Raw genomic sequence first — 18289 nt, forward strand, 5'->3', positions numbered from 1 at the left:
GAGATGTAAAGCACTTTTAAACCCCCGCTACGGGAGCGCTTTGATGTCAGACTCCCTTACCGGGAGGAATTAACCACATGTCATGTTGTTTTTATTAATAATGTTTCAGAAATGCTTTGATTCCTTTCTGGAACCCAAATAACTAATTGGAAATGTGTGAAGTTTCACAAACAATTGAACTCATAGACAATTAGGACATGAAAGACTTAATTGAGACATGTCTTTGTTCATTTAATTTGATACATTGTGACGTGAAGTTGCATTTATAAGAGTTCATTACTAAGTTACACTCTGCAAGTCCAAATAAAATGTACACACACACACACACACACACATTGCACTTCAGATTGGTTTTACTGGAAGAGAGAGATCTGAGAGTCTTTCATACCTTGCCGTCTACTGACTCTTTCTTTCACTCCATCTCTTTCCCGTGGCAGTAATAGTGAAGCTGGGTGTCAAAGGTAATCTAACCTGGGGGACAAGTTGATAATAGGAACATTGACAGAGTACTTGTTTGTAATAAGAGACTGGAAGAGGAGTCAAAGGTGAAAAATGAGTGATATTGAAGCAGGGAGAGGGAGCTCTAACAGAACGTTTGTGTTTATCTGGGATTATTGTGACACACACACACACACACAGACAGAAATTAAAGACATTTTTTTGTAGGGAGTAGTAAAAACGCAAATGGTGGATGTCCATCGGGTGCGATACCTTTCAGTGACTGGCAGTGAGCAGCCAATACAGCACGATAACAAGACAGCGTAACACAAACCACATCATGCATGCATGTCCATTCCTCATGCCGTGAGGAAATACAAATCACACGAGCTACGGCATGCAAACTAATACAGAGACCTTGAAACCACATAGGGCAGCTTGTCACACCTAATTTGGATAATCCTTTGTTGATACTCCATGTCCTACCTTCGTATAATTCGTCGCTATGACATCTGTGGAGTTTAAAGTGAAACTCGTGCCAATAAATAGTCAATGTCTGGGCTCATTTTAGGGTTGGGTTTAGGAATAAAAACAGAGTTGTATTTATCAGTTCCACTAAGTTAAAAAAATGAAGCAATATATTAGATAGGTGCAGTACAGGAGACTCCAGATCAGGAACAGCAGTGCACGCGTGATGTAAAGAATGCAGACAGTGGACTTCAGCTTGTTCAGACAGGGAATGCTGCAACAACAAGACGCAGCAGTTAAAACAACATTTAAATGTGAGGGCCGGGGCCGGCACTATTGTTCAAGGGAGTTCAACACGGTTGGGGTTTGGCACCGAGTTGTCCACAGCTGTCAGACTCCAGGTTTCTAACGACAGTGTCACATGAGCTGGGGTAACTTAACCTGGCATTCTTTTACGGCCCTGGGAACAACAGCGGGAAGATTGTTTGCTCCTAGCATGTCTAACTTCAGCCCCCGCCCCACACATCCAAGTCTAGCTTAACTGCAGTAGTAAGTAGCATGCATACCAGGGGATGCTGGTCCAGAGAGGCAGAGGAGGATGAACTCCGGCTGTCTTCCCACTTCTACAGCAACAGAGGTGGTGCCCTTTTCATTCATATGCAGTTTGCTGGGTAGAGCATGAAGCAAAACATGTTTTACTTACAAGTATAAAATGAAGACGGAAATACCCATTAAAGGGCTGATAGAGGGCTCAACACTTCCTTCAACCACGCCTCCCAGAATTTGGTCCAGTCTCGTTTACCTTATGGGGGAGGGGGAACTGTCTTTTTGGGCGCAATGACATCCCTTTGTTGTAATTCCAAATTGTTTGCCGCTACATGAAATCTGCCTTCCAGCAGGCTTGTATGCGTCGAGCCTCGCTGTCAGCTGTCTAGTCTGGACACACCCACTCGCGAAGCTTGTTCCATAGACAGATCTTCTTCTAACTCTCATAGTTTGGGATTTTTGTTTTCATTCATAAGAAAGTAGAGATAACTATCAAATGAGTGTAGTATTGATAATAGTTGTCAAGCTTATGTAGGAAGCATTGTATGACACACACATATTTGGAACATGAGACCATATACAGTGCATCCGGAAAGTATTCACAGCGCTTCATTTTTTCCACATTTTGTTATGTTACAGCCTTATTCCAAAATGGATTAAATTCATTATTTTCCTCAACATTCTACACACAAAAACCCATAATGACAAAGTGAAAACTGTTTTTGCAAATTTTTGCACATTTATTAAAAATAAAGAACGAAAACATAACATGTACATAAGTATTCACAGCCTTTGCTCAATACTTTGTTGAAGCACCTTTGGCAGCAATTACAGCCTCAAGTCTTCTTGGGTATGATTCCACAAGCGTGGCACACCTATTTCTGGGCAGTTTCTCCCATTCTTCTTTGCAGAACCTCTCAAGTTCCATCAGGTTGGATGGGGAGCGTCAGTGCACAGCCATTTTCAGATCTCTCCAGAGATGTTCAATCGGGTTCAAGTCAGGGCTCTGGCTGGGCCACTCAAGGACATTCACAGAGTTGTCCCGAAGCCACTCCTTTGTTATCTTGGCTGTGTGCTTCGGGTCGTTGTCCTGTTGGAAGATGAACCGTCGCCCCAGTCTGAGGTCCAGAGCGCTTTGGAGCATGTTTTCATCGAGGATGTCTCTGTACATTGCTGCATTCATCTTTCCCTCAATCCTGACTAGTCTCCCAATTCCTCCCGCTGAAAAACATCCCCACAGCATGATGCTGCCACCACCGTGCTTCACTGTAGGGATGGTGTTGGCCAGGTGATGAGCAGTGCCTGGTTTCCTCCAGACATGACGCTTGGCATTCAGGCCAAAGAGTTCAATCTTTGTTTCATCAGACCAGAGCATTTTGTTTCTCATGGTCTGAGAGTCCTTCAGGTGCTTTTTTGCAAACTCTAGGCGGGCTGTCATGTGCTTTTTACTGAGGAGTGGCTTCCGTCTGGCCACTCTACCAAACAGGCCTGATTTGTAGAGTGCTGCAGAGATGGTTGTCCTTCTGGAAGGTTCTCCTCTCTTCATAGAACAACGCTGGAGCTCTGTCAGAGTGACCATCGGGTTCCTGGGCACCTCCCTGACTAAGGCCCTTCTCCCCCGATCGCTCAGTCTGGCTGGGCGGCCAACTCTAGGAAGAGTCCTGGTGGTTCCAAACTTCTTCCATGTCCGGATGATGGAGGCCACTGTGCTCATGGGGACTTTCAATGCTGCAGAAATCTTTCTGTACCCTTCGCCAGATCTGTGCCTCGATACAATTCTGTCTCGGAGGTCTATAGATAATTCCTTGAACTTCATGGCTTGGTTTATGCTCTGATATTCACTGTCAACTGTGATACCTTATATAGACAGGTGTGTGCCTTTCTCAATCATGTCCAATCAACTGAATTTAGCACAGGTGGACTCCAATCAAACATCTCAAGGATGATCAGTGGAAACAGGATGCACCTGAGCTAAATTTTGAGTGTCATGGCAAAGGCTGTGAATACTTATGTACATGTTATGTTTTCGTTCTTTATTTTTAACAGATTTGCAAAAAACAGTTTTCACTTTGTCATTATGGGTTGTTGTGTGTAGAATGTTGAGGAAAATAATGAATTTAATCCATTTTGGAATAAGGCTGTAACATAACAACATGTGGAAAAAGTGAAGTGATGTGAATACTTTCCAGATGCACTGTACATCCAGCAGCACTGAGCGCATATATAAAAGTGAGGAGCAGGTGCAAAATATGAGAAATATCTCAAAACAATAAAATGATGCTGAGGGTTGGTTTTAATCCTGTCGTCCAGATGTTTTAGTTAGTCATCAGTGATGATTACAGTCATTAATAAACTATATTAGCATTTCACCTCACTGTCCATTATCCATACATTAGACATTTAGCTAACTTCACTAAATCTGTCTACAGTCAGCTGGAAGCTAGCTGTCTTATTGTCACCAGGTCTACATATAGCATGACATACAGAGTAGAAAGGTTAACTGGGGCCATGGAATGTTTCGCACAATCAGAAGTTCATATCTCTTGTCTTTCACCACATTCAATTCTGAATAACACACAAACCAATAATTGCAGCGAAAGCAGCAGGTGGAACGGAGGTGTGAATGTTGTCAGACGTTTTGTTTGTATGCAGCAGCAATAATCTTGGCTAATGAATGTCTTAGAGTAAAATACAAGAGGAGGAACAGTGGGAAAAGAGAAAGGTTAAGTCATGGAATCCCAATCATGAATTGTTGCGTTACGTCTACACATGATCTAACAAGGCTCACTGGTTCTCAAGTTGGGCTCCATTCAGTGACACTAGGCAAAGGTTTCTCCTTCATTCCTTTAGATTGCTTTGTGCTCATCTGTGTTTTCAAACTATCACACTTTCAGCTGCACTACCAGGTATATTAATACGCCTCAGACTTTTCTGTTACTGACCGTCCCACAGCATGTTATATAAGCTAAGGCTCAAGGTGCAGCCCTCTTTATTGTTGACATTTTCGAAAAAGCTCCTCCAATCCACCTCTCGTATTTGTCAACTTGGGCTGTAACTGTAACAATAATAAAAAGAGGGTTCACACTGCGTTGTAGTGGAACCTGTGATTGTTGTGTCATGTGTGCTTGTTCTTGTTTACATCGCATTGTCAGGGGAATTATGAGTGATGCAAGCCTCAGGTATTTTATGTCACTTTAGAGAATAACATCTGTGTCTGGCATTCTATCAGCCTAAATCCCCTGTTTACCTGGGTATTATAGGTAAAATGGAGATTATTATCCCTTCCCTGGGAACTTGGTCACAGCAGAGCGTGAGCTCAATAGGCTCCTGTTGCATCCACAAGTGCTGTGATTAGAACACATAATCCAGTATCACAAGGGAGTTACCACAACGGCTTGAACATTTTCCACTTGGCATTTAGTTCAGCCAGATCGCTGATTGGCACTTGATTAGCAAATAATCCATGTTATTTTCTCCTACTGTAGAATTAGTTGAGTAGAAAATGGTGTCGTAAATCACAGAGGTGGAATTGTGGAAGGGGCTTTGATCAGTGTACAGCTCTGGAAAAAAAGGTGCTGCGAGGAGAGAAGAAATATGTTACCATAGATTCAGCAAAAAAGGTATTTGTGAGAGGGAGTTATAGTTTCAGGTAGATGTTTGGTTTTCTGTGGAAAATGCAACTCCTAGTGTGAGAGAGCACTGAGAACAGTTTGAGTTTCTCTCGCCCGAGCTGTCCAGAGGAGGTGTTGAAATATGGGACATCTCAGTGGATCAGCAGGTTATGGCCACGGAGGCCCACCTTCATCTATTCCCCTCTGTTAGATTATGGACAGATATTCAGACTTCTCCATATCGGTAGAATCCAGCTCCCTTACCCTCATCCCTCCCGCACAGCCCGAGCTGCCTCCTCTGGCTCCAGTCCTGAACCTAACCCTCAGAGGAGCGGAAAATAATTAGGAGAGAAAATTGCAGCTGACACAATTTCTGAAAAGCAGGGTATTGTAATGAGAGCAGAGCAGGTATTCATTGTGTCTGAGGGAGCGATTGAAAGCCCTTGGTTTTCGGGCTGCCTGGGAGATGCCCCGGGAGAGTAAGCAGAGCTTTGCTGAGTCCTTTAATGCATGTGGGAACGGTGCCTTGAGAGGACGAGGCAGAGGTGTCTCCGACAATGGCGGGAGCCAAGGTTACAGCTGAGTAACTAATTCAAACCACTCTATACTGACATCCACTCTGACATGCACGCACACTCGTCTCCTTTGTCTCTCTCAATATGGCTCTCCCTCTGTCTCTTGCCCGCTTGTTCCCATTATGAGTTCAGAGGGATGCTGTCCAGCCACCACGGAAAGTTATCTTCATTAGCCGTGCAGACTTGGTCGAGTGGCTGCTCCGGGAAGGTTTCTCTGAGCAAGGCACTCAAGAGAAGATGAATACATGTTTTGTCCCCCATCAGCCCAGCCTGAAGCAGTGGCCGGCTGCAAGGAGAGAGAGAGATAGATGAGGTATTAACTGTTGTATTTTTCAATGGGGGTCGAGGAAGCCCAGGAGTGGGGTGGACAGAAGCAGAAGCTGCCGTCTGAATATTCAGCCTGTTAAATGAAATGTCCTCCTACAAGAAGTCTTAACGGGAGTTACAAATGTAGCACTGGACACCGCTGGTCGTGCATCACGTAACCGAGCACATTGAGGCTCCTGCTCGTCACGTGATTCAGACTGAAAGCTGGGAGATGAGAGAGAGGTCGCTTTGATCACCTTGCAATGCTGTGATGCAGGGGCATCAGCAGGATTACTTTAGCATTTGAATATGATTATTGCGTCTAAGTATACGTTACATAATGGCATTCTCTTGAGTGATTCAGGACTATTGAATAATAACTTGACATGCATGATAACAAGATACATTGAAATTACTTACTGTGAGATTTCTCAGCAATGTAAATGCCTGTCTTACTTTTTGAGAATCGTAGGCTACCTTTGTAATGTTGCAAGCATCCATAATGTAGAAATCTTCAGGGAATAATGCTGAAATTCCACTTAAATTAGAAAATAAATTGATGGCCAAATTGCATGTGGGTAATACCTCCACTTACAAATTCTCAGGTCTGCTCTGCTAAATTATGGGCATGGAAAACTGTATTCACCCCCCCCCCCCCCTCTCTAAATACAGCAAACATGCATATTACCCACTATGCATCTGTGACACTCCACCCATTCTGTGAAGCAGGTACATGAAATCTATAGCAGTTGCATCCAAGTCTCTGGCAATCAGCCAGATCGGTTCTGCATCTTGTTCTGTATTCACAGGGAGCATGAGCAGATTTCCAGGCTTGTCGGGACTCACTGACACTAACTGCACAGTGGCATCAGAAACAGAGTTCCATGCTCACTGTAGCTGTAACTGTATGCAGCCATGAACAGGAGGAGTCGTGAAATGGAAGCGAGAAGTATTATCTGCAACCTCCCTCTTCAGCTGAAACACAGAAGCTCGTATGCTTGTGCTGGCTGTGTTCCCATAGGTAAGAGATCAGCCTTGCCTGGTAGTGATGAGAGGAAGTATCTCGGGAGAATGGAATCCTGAGGGAACACTGCAAGCTGGAGGATAGCATTATTACATGTTCCTAACTTGGCTGGCCTTATATGACCATAAGGAAAATCATCGCTCTTGAACTGGCTCTTGACAAATTTGAAGTTGTACCAAGGCGTTTTCCAAAAGAACAGCCATTACTATGCATTATAATTAATAAATACAAACAATTATTCCTTGTATCCGTCATACTGTACATATGTCATATTTTTTATTTCTTGACCACTATATTGCAGAATATATATATATATATATTCTTGCTTTAGTACATCTGAATGATTGCCTGAGAAGAATCTCGAGCTCATGTTTCATTTGCTCTGGCAGACACGTCTGGACCATCGCAATGGAATCACATTGAAATCAACATGCAGTAGGGCGGTCGGAGTGGAGGCCATTGTTTGTGGACTGTAGCTCTTGCAACCGTTGCAACCTTTGTATAAACTGCAAGTGGCGGACTCACTCATGCCGTCGTGCCATGTAACACAACAAGGTCTAATGTGCACGTAGTGCCGCCATGCCTGCTGTCCTTTTTACAAGTATGAAGGAGAAAGAAAGTATGAATTGGCCATAACACATATCAGTGTGGCTCTGTGCCTACCTCCAACCAAACCTAAATGTGTCATATTTAATGAGCAGTACTTTTGTCGTGCAGATATCCAAATGAGTCAGCAAGATTAGCCAATCAAATAACTGAGATTCTCTGTCGTGTGCAACTGTCAATGTCCCTATTTTTTTACTTTTCTATCCATGTTTGCACTAATTTAGTGGCCAAATTATCATAGAAGAAATAAAAAGTTGTGCAACGCTTACATGGAATAAAGCCGCTGTCTGCAAAATGTGTAATAACTGCTCCAACTCACAGGACACAATTGCCTTCATTAATAGCCCTCATTTGAACTTCGTGTGAGTGCCTTGGGACTCTTTTGTATGTTCCATATCACATTGCAGAGGGGAAACTGTATCTAGAGGATGTACATATAGAAGCATTAAAAACTAAACTTGAAATGCTTTTTCATGCAAGTTCATATTATAACAAATGAATTATGCAAAGACTAAAATACGCTAGCAAAAAAACAAGTATTAATGAAGTATTAAAGATTGTATCCATGTGAAGGATAATACAACCTGCAAAATACTGAGGCCTGGGGGCAACTTGATCAATGCGACGTAGAGTAACACTGAATAGGAAGCCTATTGGACATCCTGACTTGTGGTGCAGATGTGACATAAGGTGAACACATTTAGAAACAAGGAGACAAGGCCACCAAGGCGATACTTCCAGTGTGTCTGCGTCTATGCTTTCAGCTTCGCCATTTAGAAATTCATGTTTGCGAGATGTTAAGAAGCAATTATGATGCAAATACGTATGGCTGACGATTATGGACAATCTTGTTTGCACAGTTAATATTATACAAACGCCAAGCCTACAGCCAGCGCTACATCTACTCCGTGGTGTTAAGTAGCTTTCATTGTCACCAGAGCGATACCTCCTCATATCCACATCATTGTCACACTCATGTTACTTTTTTGAAAAGCCATCAGGATTTGTCTCTGTCAGCTGCCTGTCCCTCAGTCCATTACATGTGATTGATAGAGCTGAAGAATTCTCCACCCAGCTGTTGTCGTTGACTCATCCCTGAGAAATTGAAAGGAGCTCAGAAAAGGACCGTCCCTCGTCAGAAGACCTTTTGTCTGTGTTGACGATGTGCAGCAAAGTAAATTGTTGAAGATAGTGTATAACTAATGTTCATCCTTTTCTTCGTCATTGCGCTGTTAATAATTACATTAGAGATGAAGATAGTGATTTGTCACATTTGTCTTTTATCAGGAATATAAATTCAGATTTTTGATTTATCTGTTCCTCAGTTCTTTTTTCTTCATCAGGTCAGAATATTTAAACAGTGGTTATCCTCGAGTAGATTTTAACTCTCAACAATGTAAGCTTTGATGGATAAAGCTAGAGACTAAGTCTTTACAGAGAGAAATGTAAGAAAAGACACATCTGTTTTTCCAATTGCTACTGTTGCTCCTCCTGGCTCTGTTATCCTCTAAAGCAGCGATTCCCAAACTGTGGGCCGCGAAGGTACTGCAGGTGGGCCGCGAGAGGTCATTTACAATAAATAAATTAAATGTTTTTAATTTTCAATTTTGAAAAGTTTGAAATATTAATATAAAAATATTTATGATTTAAATTACATGTTATTCTTTTATCTGACCTATTTTTCTGACCGCCAAACAAAACAATGTCAAATGGGGCGCCCTCTTGTAGTATTAGTTTATGTTTTGATCAGAGTTGTGATCAGCGCCGCCGCTCCCATAGCTCACTACGCGCTGCGCGTTGGGCACCACGTCCTGAGGGGGCACCACAAAATAGGCAACTAAAAAATCCTCATAGTTATAATAATTATAATGCCGATATTATTTCAGTCTAGAAATATTAGGCGCCTTTTAGGCATGTATATCACAAAACAGGCAGAACAAGAGATATATTTAATCGCTCAGCACCCCCCCCATTAACACTTCTCGCGTCGCATCGCTCTGTCTGCCGTGATGCGCGCCGACACATCCGTGCACACAGCAGGGTTTTTCCTGGGTCAAAATGGGTCTTCGGTGCTCCCAAAAAATTCGCGCGCACCATCTATTCATGCAGTCGGGCTGTTGAGTGAGTGATCAGCAGCTGGCCGCTCAGACAAATCGCGCACCTCACAGTTGCGTATTGATCAGACAAGAAGACACGATTTATTAGAGCAGGCTGCTCTAATAAATCTCTTAGGTCCCTCCAGTTGATCCAGAATGCTGCAGCTCGTGTTCTCACTAAAACTAAGAAAAGAGATCACATCACTCCTGCACTAGCTCCCAGTAAAATCAAGAATCACTTTTAAAATTCTTCTCTTAACCTACAAAGCCTTGATTGGTGATGCTCCATCATATCTTAAGGAGCTTGTCGTACCATATTGCCCCACTAGAGAGCTACGCTCACTAAATGCGGGACTACTTGTAGTTCCTAGAGTCTTAAAAAGTAGAATGGGAGCCAGAGCCTTTAGTTATCAAGCTCCTCTTTTATGGAACCAGCTTCCAATTTCAGTCCGGGAGGCAGACACAGTCACCTCGTTTAAGAGTAGACTTAAGACCTTCCTCTTTGACAGAGCTTATAGTTAGGGCTGAATCAGGTTTGCCCTGGTCCAGCCCCTTGATATGCTGCTATAGGCTTATAGCTGCCGGGGACGTTTTAGGATGCACTGAGTACCTATCTCCTCTTTTTCTCTCCTTAAGGATGAATTTTCATCTCTCAATCACACGTTACTAACTCTGCTTTCTCCCGGAAGTCCTTTTGACTTTACCTCGCATGGGGACAACGGACCCTATGAGACGACATAGACCCTATCTGCCTGATGGATCGTCTGGGTCCTCGAATTCCTGCACATGACTACGCCACTGTCCTGTTGAGACTCGCCCTCCTCCTCCCCACCGCCATCTGCCTGATGGATCGTGGAGGTCTCCATCGTGGAATATGCCTACTATGAACTATTCATACACTCTGTCATATTCATTGAATGTATTTTAACTCTAAATCTGTCCTTCTGTACACATTACATCTATTGCATCTGTCCATCCTAGGAGAGGGATCCTCCTCTGTTGCTCTCCTCCAGGTTTCTTCCCTTTTTTTCCCCCTGAAGGGTTATTTGGGAGTTTTTCCTGGTCCGATGTGAGGTTTTGGGGCAGGGATGTCTATGTGTACAGATTGTAAAGCACTCCGAGACAAATTTGTAATTTGTGAAATTGGGCTATACAAATAAACTGAATTGAATTGAATTATCAATTCCAGTGTTTCCCTACCATTATAACAGGCTGAAATCTGACCACCCGTCACCCTGTAATTTTCGTCTACCCCCCGTCAACTCTTCTCGGCTCACGCTCGCCAGAGCTCCGATGCCGGCGCGACGCGCCCCCTGTCGACAACACGTCTTCAACGCTGGTTGTGATTTAAGGCTTGGGTGGGCCGCAGAAGCTTTTCAGATTTCAAATTGGGCCGCGGCATTCTTGAGTTTGGGAACCGCTGCTCTAAAGGCTTGTGAGGATTTCTACAGGACAACTTGAGGAGGATTTTATGATGTTTCGGTGTGATTGATAACACGATCCTGGAGGGATGTCAGGCTTTCAGAGACGGATAATGTGGATTTCTATCTATCTGCCTCCTTGTGTAAGACGTGCCATCAATCAAGTGTATCGCGGCCTTAACCCGGTAAAATTAAAACCTTTGGGGGCGGGGGACCCGGGGTCTCCGTGGAACCGGGACACACGCATCAACAGGGAGCACAACAGAATCAGAACACAGATCTACGTCATAACAGTCTCACCATGGAGATCAGCACAGATATAAGATTCCCATCCCGGTGCAGATAAATACAGTTAATGATCTGCCTGTATATTGCTGTTGACAGTGCAGAAGGATTACAGGGACAGCAGTCTCATTGCAATGTGTGTGGAGGCGTTATTAGATCCTAGCCCAGCTAATTTCATTCCTATATTCGTCAATATTTACCAGCAGCAGGGCCAGACGAAGCAGAAGTCCCTACAGAGAGCAGACACGGAGCTAACGCGATACTTTCAGAACCTAGAGATTAAGGAATCCTAAAGATGTTCACCATCTTCTTGGTTCTGTTCCTGTAAACGCTTGTTTGTTTTGACATGATTAAGCACACAAACCGCAAATTAGCCCAGTTAGCTCGAGATCTGTTGTTTGCCTGCTTGTGTTCCTCCTCACAGGCCTCACCTCTCTTTGCATGTCTGTTTGTGTTTCAGTGGATGGCTGTATCCACAAAGCAGCGGGGTCTTGTCTGTATGATGAGTGCCGCTCACTAAATTGCTGTGAAACCGGCAAGGCCAAGATCACCTGCGGCTATGATCTCCCTGCTAAATGTGAGTATCAGTTAATTATTATGTTTTGTGTGTTTGTGTTTGTTGTGTGCTCCGGTGCCTTGCAGGAGTATTCTCTAATCAAAGCTGCTGCCATTGAGGGCCACATCACCTGGCAGTTAGTGAACATGAAGATTTAGTGGTAACCATTAGAGCAGTGAAACATTGTACCCAGCATTAATCTCTATGGGTTTTTTTAATAGAAAATAGCCTCATTTATTCAAACCCAAGGCTCCGGAACCTGCTGTTGGACTGCACTGGCATTTCACTGAAGCAGAAAATCATTGAAAGAAATTGTGTTTTTGCATAGCCGTTTGATTTTACAGACGATTTTGCGATTCATGTGCAAACACACACACGCATCATATTTTGAATTGAGGCTTATTTTTTATGAAGTAGTACAAATTTAACTACATGCACACACATGCATGCATACTTGCATACCTGCACATAATTATGTCATTAGTGTACATACCCCAATGGGGGATTGGGATACTTTTAATGTCCACAATATAAACATTTTAATCATAATTCATTAGATTTGAAAACTATTTTTTATTAAATAGGGGGGCTTGTTATTTGGAGGATAATTAATATGATTGGTGCGTGTTGTATTACTGGATGGGAGTGTCCTCTGCTCACAAACAAAGATATTAAGGGACCTATTAGTTTCTTAATTTGTTTTTTCATTCCTGATTTATTTTGTTAACCAATCACATAACTCTTACTGTCCTGTCATAAATGATAGGAAAAGAGACTCCACTCTTTGTTTTATTTATTTATGTGATGTTGTAATCAACTCTACGCATGTTTGCGTTGCTTTTTGTATGTACCTCTTAGAATTGAACTTCTGACCTCATTTCTTTTGATGATTGTCAGTGTAACGTGAGCCGCGGCATCAAAGTTCGTCACAAGCTTCTTCCCTTGAAAACTTGAAATGGAAAACATGATAGGATGGAAGAAATGTCACTGGGTGTAATTCGGTCGAGACGAACGTCCCAGCAGTCCTAACCTAACCCCGGAGGATTTCCATGAGACAGCCAAGAGAAGACATTGAGGCCCAGATGAAATTAGGCTGTGTTAATACGGTATGTCGTAAAGATGTCAAACAAATGGAGCAGATAAACTGTGAGTGAGTCTTGTGGGCAGCCAGTTCAAGCGTCTGCAGCGCCAAAACAGGGTGCACCATGACAATTTAATAACCTGCAATGTCACCTGGGAGCAATCACACTGCCACTGGGTGCTGTTAGTGTAATTATCTCTGCGCAGAACAGCTTCTCTGTGCTGATGAATCGTTCTAGATTTTGTAAGTCTTTACCAGGAACAGTCAGTTGTTTTTTGAACGTGATGCTATTTCATGTTAGAGCTATCTTTGCTCGCAGCGTGTATCATCTTCTTATCTCCCGACTCTGATCACTGTCATCATCAGCGTTGTCTCTTTCTCGTCTGCTCTTGGAAACTGACAAACGCTTTTCTTTTCTTAGTGAGCACTCAGCTATGACAAAAGATTTCACACACGACCAAAGTCTCTCCAATTTGGATTTTGTTTTTCTTCTGTTGATTTAAATATCGGACTTATTTGTTTCACCTACACACAGTATAACACTGCCGTGAATGCAAACAACCTTTTCGGTTTATTACATCTCGAAGAAATTGTCTGTCCTCCCCCTCACCATAAAACAAACATGTCAACACACAATTTTCACATTTCTGAATAACCCTTAATAATTCATGGATACTACATGTAAGCGTAGCAAGAGAGGCCAAATGTTTCCATTGAAATGGCAACATATACTAATTTAATTGAAAGTTAATTTAATGTAATCATCCGATGCTGTGGCTAAAACTTAATGAATACATTTGTACCGGTACATGAAATTATTGTAATATGTGTATAATTGATTGGTAACTCAAAGCAGATGGATCTTCTCAGGATAATTCACAGAGGTGGCTTTTGGAACAATTAAAACTTAGTGTAATGTATAAGCTAGTGAAAGCTACATTCTACTCATGAACAGAATATTGACAAATCAGCTCGATTGAGAACTACATTGACATTTGTTGGTGGAGTTGGTTTTCACTTCTCATTGTCTTGTCTGTCAAACTAGTTGAATATTATTATGTTCATCGTGGGTGTTTGGCCTGTTAGCGCTTTCATAGATTGATTTTTGTAGGCTGTCAAATAAAAATACTTTTAAATTGTTAAAGTGACACTCAAGTGACAAATGGAATATGTGGACCAATTTGGTCTTGTCCAGGAAATGTTATATCTTAATTTCCATCAAACATAAGCGCCCACACAGAGACTTGGATTTTATTCTCAGTACAAATTTAGAATTTTTGACAAGATTATCATAATATATTTTTTGGACCTAACATGTATTGAAAATGTGCCTCCAGACCTTCGCTTACACACGTGGACTCACACTCTCATTGCTGACGCATATCTGCAGATGGGGGCACGTCTACTCCTCAAAGGGTGAGAAGCGCCCAGACAGATGGACCATTTATCGTTTACCTCTTGGCAATGCCAAGTGTTTCCAGTTTGGGAATTCTCTTCTCAGTTTTCCCTGAAAATTAGGCTGCTTTACAACTTTATATAAACACATGAATCTCACAAGAGGATTGCATTCTTCTTTTGGGGCTGCTTCTCTGAAATCTAGCCCACTGCATATCATTGGAAGTAAGGAAATCTAAACCCTGAATAATGCCGAACAAACTGTAAATCACTTTGCTTTAAATTACATTTTTAAGGATTTGGGCTTGGCTGTGTGCTGAACCCCCAGCAGTCATATGATGTCTTTGCCAAAAATGCATGGAAATAAAAATAATCCATCGCTTGAATTTAGCCATTTATGTTGATCTCACGGCATTTATGGAGTCTTAAGCGTTATTTGAAGATATCCCACTGTGTATTATATTCCATTCAACAAAAGATCACGCTGGTCAATTTAATTATTTTTTTGTAAGAAATGGAGATATTGCGGTTCAAACATAATAATTTAAGTAACTTGAAAAGTAATAAAACGCTTCCTTGTGTTCTGGAAAACTACTTATTGCCCGCAGAGAGAAGAGCAGTTGATCTGAAATCAGAGTTGTCCTTGTTTGGAGATTTGATGCGCTGAGGAAATGGAAAATGACCAGGCTTACCCACCTCATCTATTTTTTTTCTTTTCTTGCGAGACAAGAAAATTGCTCCCCATTACATCCCACCAAGCAGTTTAGACTGTGAATCTCGGTGGCAAATGAGCCTTCCCTTTAAGAGGGCCAAGCACATGTGGGACTGATTATTATGGGGCTGGCCAAGGATTATTAATCAATGACAGTAATTACCCACCTACCATAGCGGAAATAATCCAAAAAACAGTGGTCTGTTGCATCAATATGACAGGGAAATTGTCTATTTGCCCTAATGTTAGACAAGTTACTCATTTTTTCATAGATTAATGATCAAATAAAAATATGATGTCAAGTGTAACTAGCTATGTCACATATTTATGACTATACTACCAAAGCATGTGTTGCAATATTGTCCATAATTGCGCCATTGTTAGTATTTCATTTTAACCCTTGTGTTGCCTTAGGGTCATTTTGACCCGAATCAATATTACACCCTCCCCCCGCCTTTGGGTCATTTTGACCCGATTCAATGTTTCACCCTCCTGTTACCTTTATATTTACTAACATATTTTACCCTTTGGGTTCAATTTGACGCCAGCAATTAAAACCTCCAGAAAATTATTAGAATTAATATTGTTTTCCAAGTTTAAGTGTGAGGCACTTTATGTTTGTTTGTTGACTACCGAAAGAACACCGACATTAAACATTGAATGGGGTCAAATTAATCCTAAGGCGGGGGGAGGGTGTAATATTGATTTGGGTCAAAATGACCCTAAGGCAACACAAGGGTTAAGTGTGCGCTATGCCTAATGTTTTAAGTGGAAATCACAGTAAATAGTAAAGGAGGCCACATACTATGCAGCAACGATGAAAAATAGATACGCTTGGTCCACTTCAGCTGTCAAAATATGATAATTTGAAAGCAACGCTGTGTATTGTTCTCCTTTTGGTAGTCAGAATGGCAACAGGTGTTGCATCTTTTCTCTTCTTCACCTGCAGTTGTTTTGTGCCACTTCAACAGCTGAACTTGTTGTAATGGTGGTCATTATTCCATGTGCCTGTATTATTGTCCTTTGCAGATACAGACATCATTAAGTCACCTGTGAAGATTTGCTTTTTAAAGTTTTGTGAAACGCATTAGCAGTGCTGTGTGTGGTAAAAAGATAGTGAATAGTTCAAAAAGCCATCTTTGTAACCGCCACCTGATGCCATGATGAATGAGTTGAGGACTGTACAGTATGCGTTTCTGGCTCTGGTACTTAGTTTGTGTTTTCAGGATATAAGAATACATGTAAGAAACAAGGAAAGTGTCCACTGGGGATGGTGATAGTATGATACCACTGTATCCCCAAATATTCTGAAAAGCAGAAAGTAGAATCTTAAGTATCTTTTCCATAATCAACCAAAATATCAACATAGATTATTCAATTCGATTCAATTAAATTCAATTCAGTTTATTTGTATAGCCCAATTTCACAAATTCCAATTTTGTCTCGGTGTGCTTTACAATCTGTACACATAGACATCCCTGCCCCAAAACCTCACATCGAATCAGGAAAAACTCCCAAATAACCCTTCAGGGGGAAAAAAGGGAAGAAACCTTCAGGAGAGCAACAGAGGAGGATCCCTCTCCAGGATGGACAGGTGCAATAGATGTAATGTGTACAGAAGGATAGATTTAGAGTTAAAATACATTCAATGAATATGACAGAGTGTATGAATAGTTCATAGTAGGCATATTCCACGATGGAGACCTCCACGATCCATCAGGCAGATGGCGGTAGAGATGAGGAGTGGGCGGAGTCTCAACAGGACAGTGGCGTAGTCAGGAGCAGGAATTCCATGACCCAGACCTCGATGATCCATCAGGCAGATAGGATCTATGCCGTCTCATAGAGTCCGATGACCCCATGAGACGTGAAGTCAAAAGGACTCCGGGGAGAAAGCAGAGTTAGTAACGTGTGATTGAGAGATGAAAATTCATCCATAAGGAGAGAGAAAAGAGGAGATAGGTACTCAGTGCATCCTAAAACGTCCCCCGGCAGCTATAAGCCTATAGCAGCATATCAAGGGGCTGGACCAGGTGAACCTGATTCAGCCCTAACTATAAGCTCTGTCAAAGAGGAAGGTCTTAAGTCTACTCTTAAACGAGGTGACTGTGTCTGCCTCCCGGACTGAAATTGGAAGCTGGTTCCATAAAAGAGGAGCTTGATAACTAAAGGCTCTGGCTCCCATCCTACTTTTTAAGACTCTAGGAACTACAAGTAGCCCCATATTTAGTGAGTGTAGCTCTCTAGTGGGGCAATATGGTACTACAAGCTCCTTAAGATATGATGGTGCATCACCAATCAAGGCTTTGTAGGTTAAGAGAAGAATTTTAAAAGTGATTCTTGATTTTACTGGGAGCCAGTGCAGAGCAGCTTGTGCAGGAGTGATGTGATCTCTTTTCTTAGTTTTAGTGAGAACACGAGCTGCAGCATTCTGGATCAACTGGAGGGACCTAAGAGACTTATTAGAGCAGCCTGATAATAAGGAGTTGCAGTAATCCAGTCTCGAAGTAACGAACGCGTGAACCAATTTTTCTGCATCTTTTTGAGACAAGATGTGCCTGATTTTTGAAATACTACGTAGATGAAAGAATGCAGTTCTTGAGATTTGCTTTACGTGGGAGTTAAAGGACAAGTCCCGATCAAAGATAACGCCAAGATTCTTTACAGTGGTGTTGGATGCCAGGGCAATGCCGTCTACAGAAACCACATCACCAGATAATTGATCTCTGAGGTGCTCAGGGCCGAGTAAAATTTCTTCGGTTTTGTCTGAGTTTAATATCAAGAAATTGCAGGTCATCCATGTTTTATGTCTTTAAGACATGCTTGCATTTTACTGAGTTGGTTGGTCTCCTCTGGTTTCATCGATAGATATAGTTGAGTATCATCTGCATAGCAATGAAAGGTTATGGAGTGTTTCCTGATAATATTGCCCAGAGGAAGCATGTATAAGGTAAATAAAATTGGTCCAAGCACAGAACCTTGTGGAACTCCGTGACTAACGTTGGTGGTTATCGAGGCGTCATTGTTTACAAATACAAACTGATTATGTTGATTAGAAACTTTTAAAAGCACCATTAAATAACAAATAATTTCTGAAGATTAAATGTAAATGTAAATTACATCTGCTGCAAACAAATGTTTTTTTAAGAACTGGTGTCAGAAGCCAAAT

The 18289-nt window shown here is 41.9% G+C and overlaps 1 protein-coding gene across 2 annotated transcripts in view; it reads left to right on the forward strand.

The window, feature by feature from the left end:
* Positions 1-18289, forward strand: part of macrod2 (mono-ADP ribosylhydrolase 2) — a 431365-nt gene that overhangs the window by 173629 nt on the left and 239447 nt on the right. For both annotated transcript variants that reach the window (XM_056435476.1, XM_056435477.1), the window contains exon 5: positions 11837-11953. In XM_056435476.1, the coding sequence (XP_056291451.1) occupies positions 11837-11953 (117 nt within the window). The remainder of the gene's footprint in view (positions 1-11836; positions 11954-18289) is intronic.

Source organism: Pseudoliparis swirei, chromosome 17 (assembly GCF_029220125.1).
Source record: "Pseudoliparis swirei isolate HS2019 ecotype Mariana Trench chromosome 17, NWPU_hadal_v1, whole genome shotgun sequence".
Taxonomy (NCBI): domain Eukaryota; kingdom Metazoa; phylum Chordata; class Actinopteri; order Perciformes; family Liparidae; genus Pseudoliparis; species Pseudoliparis swirei.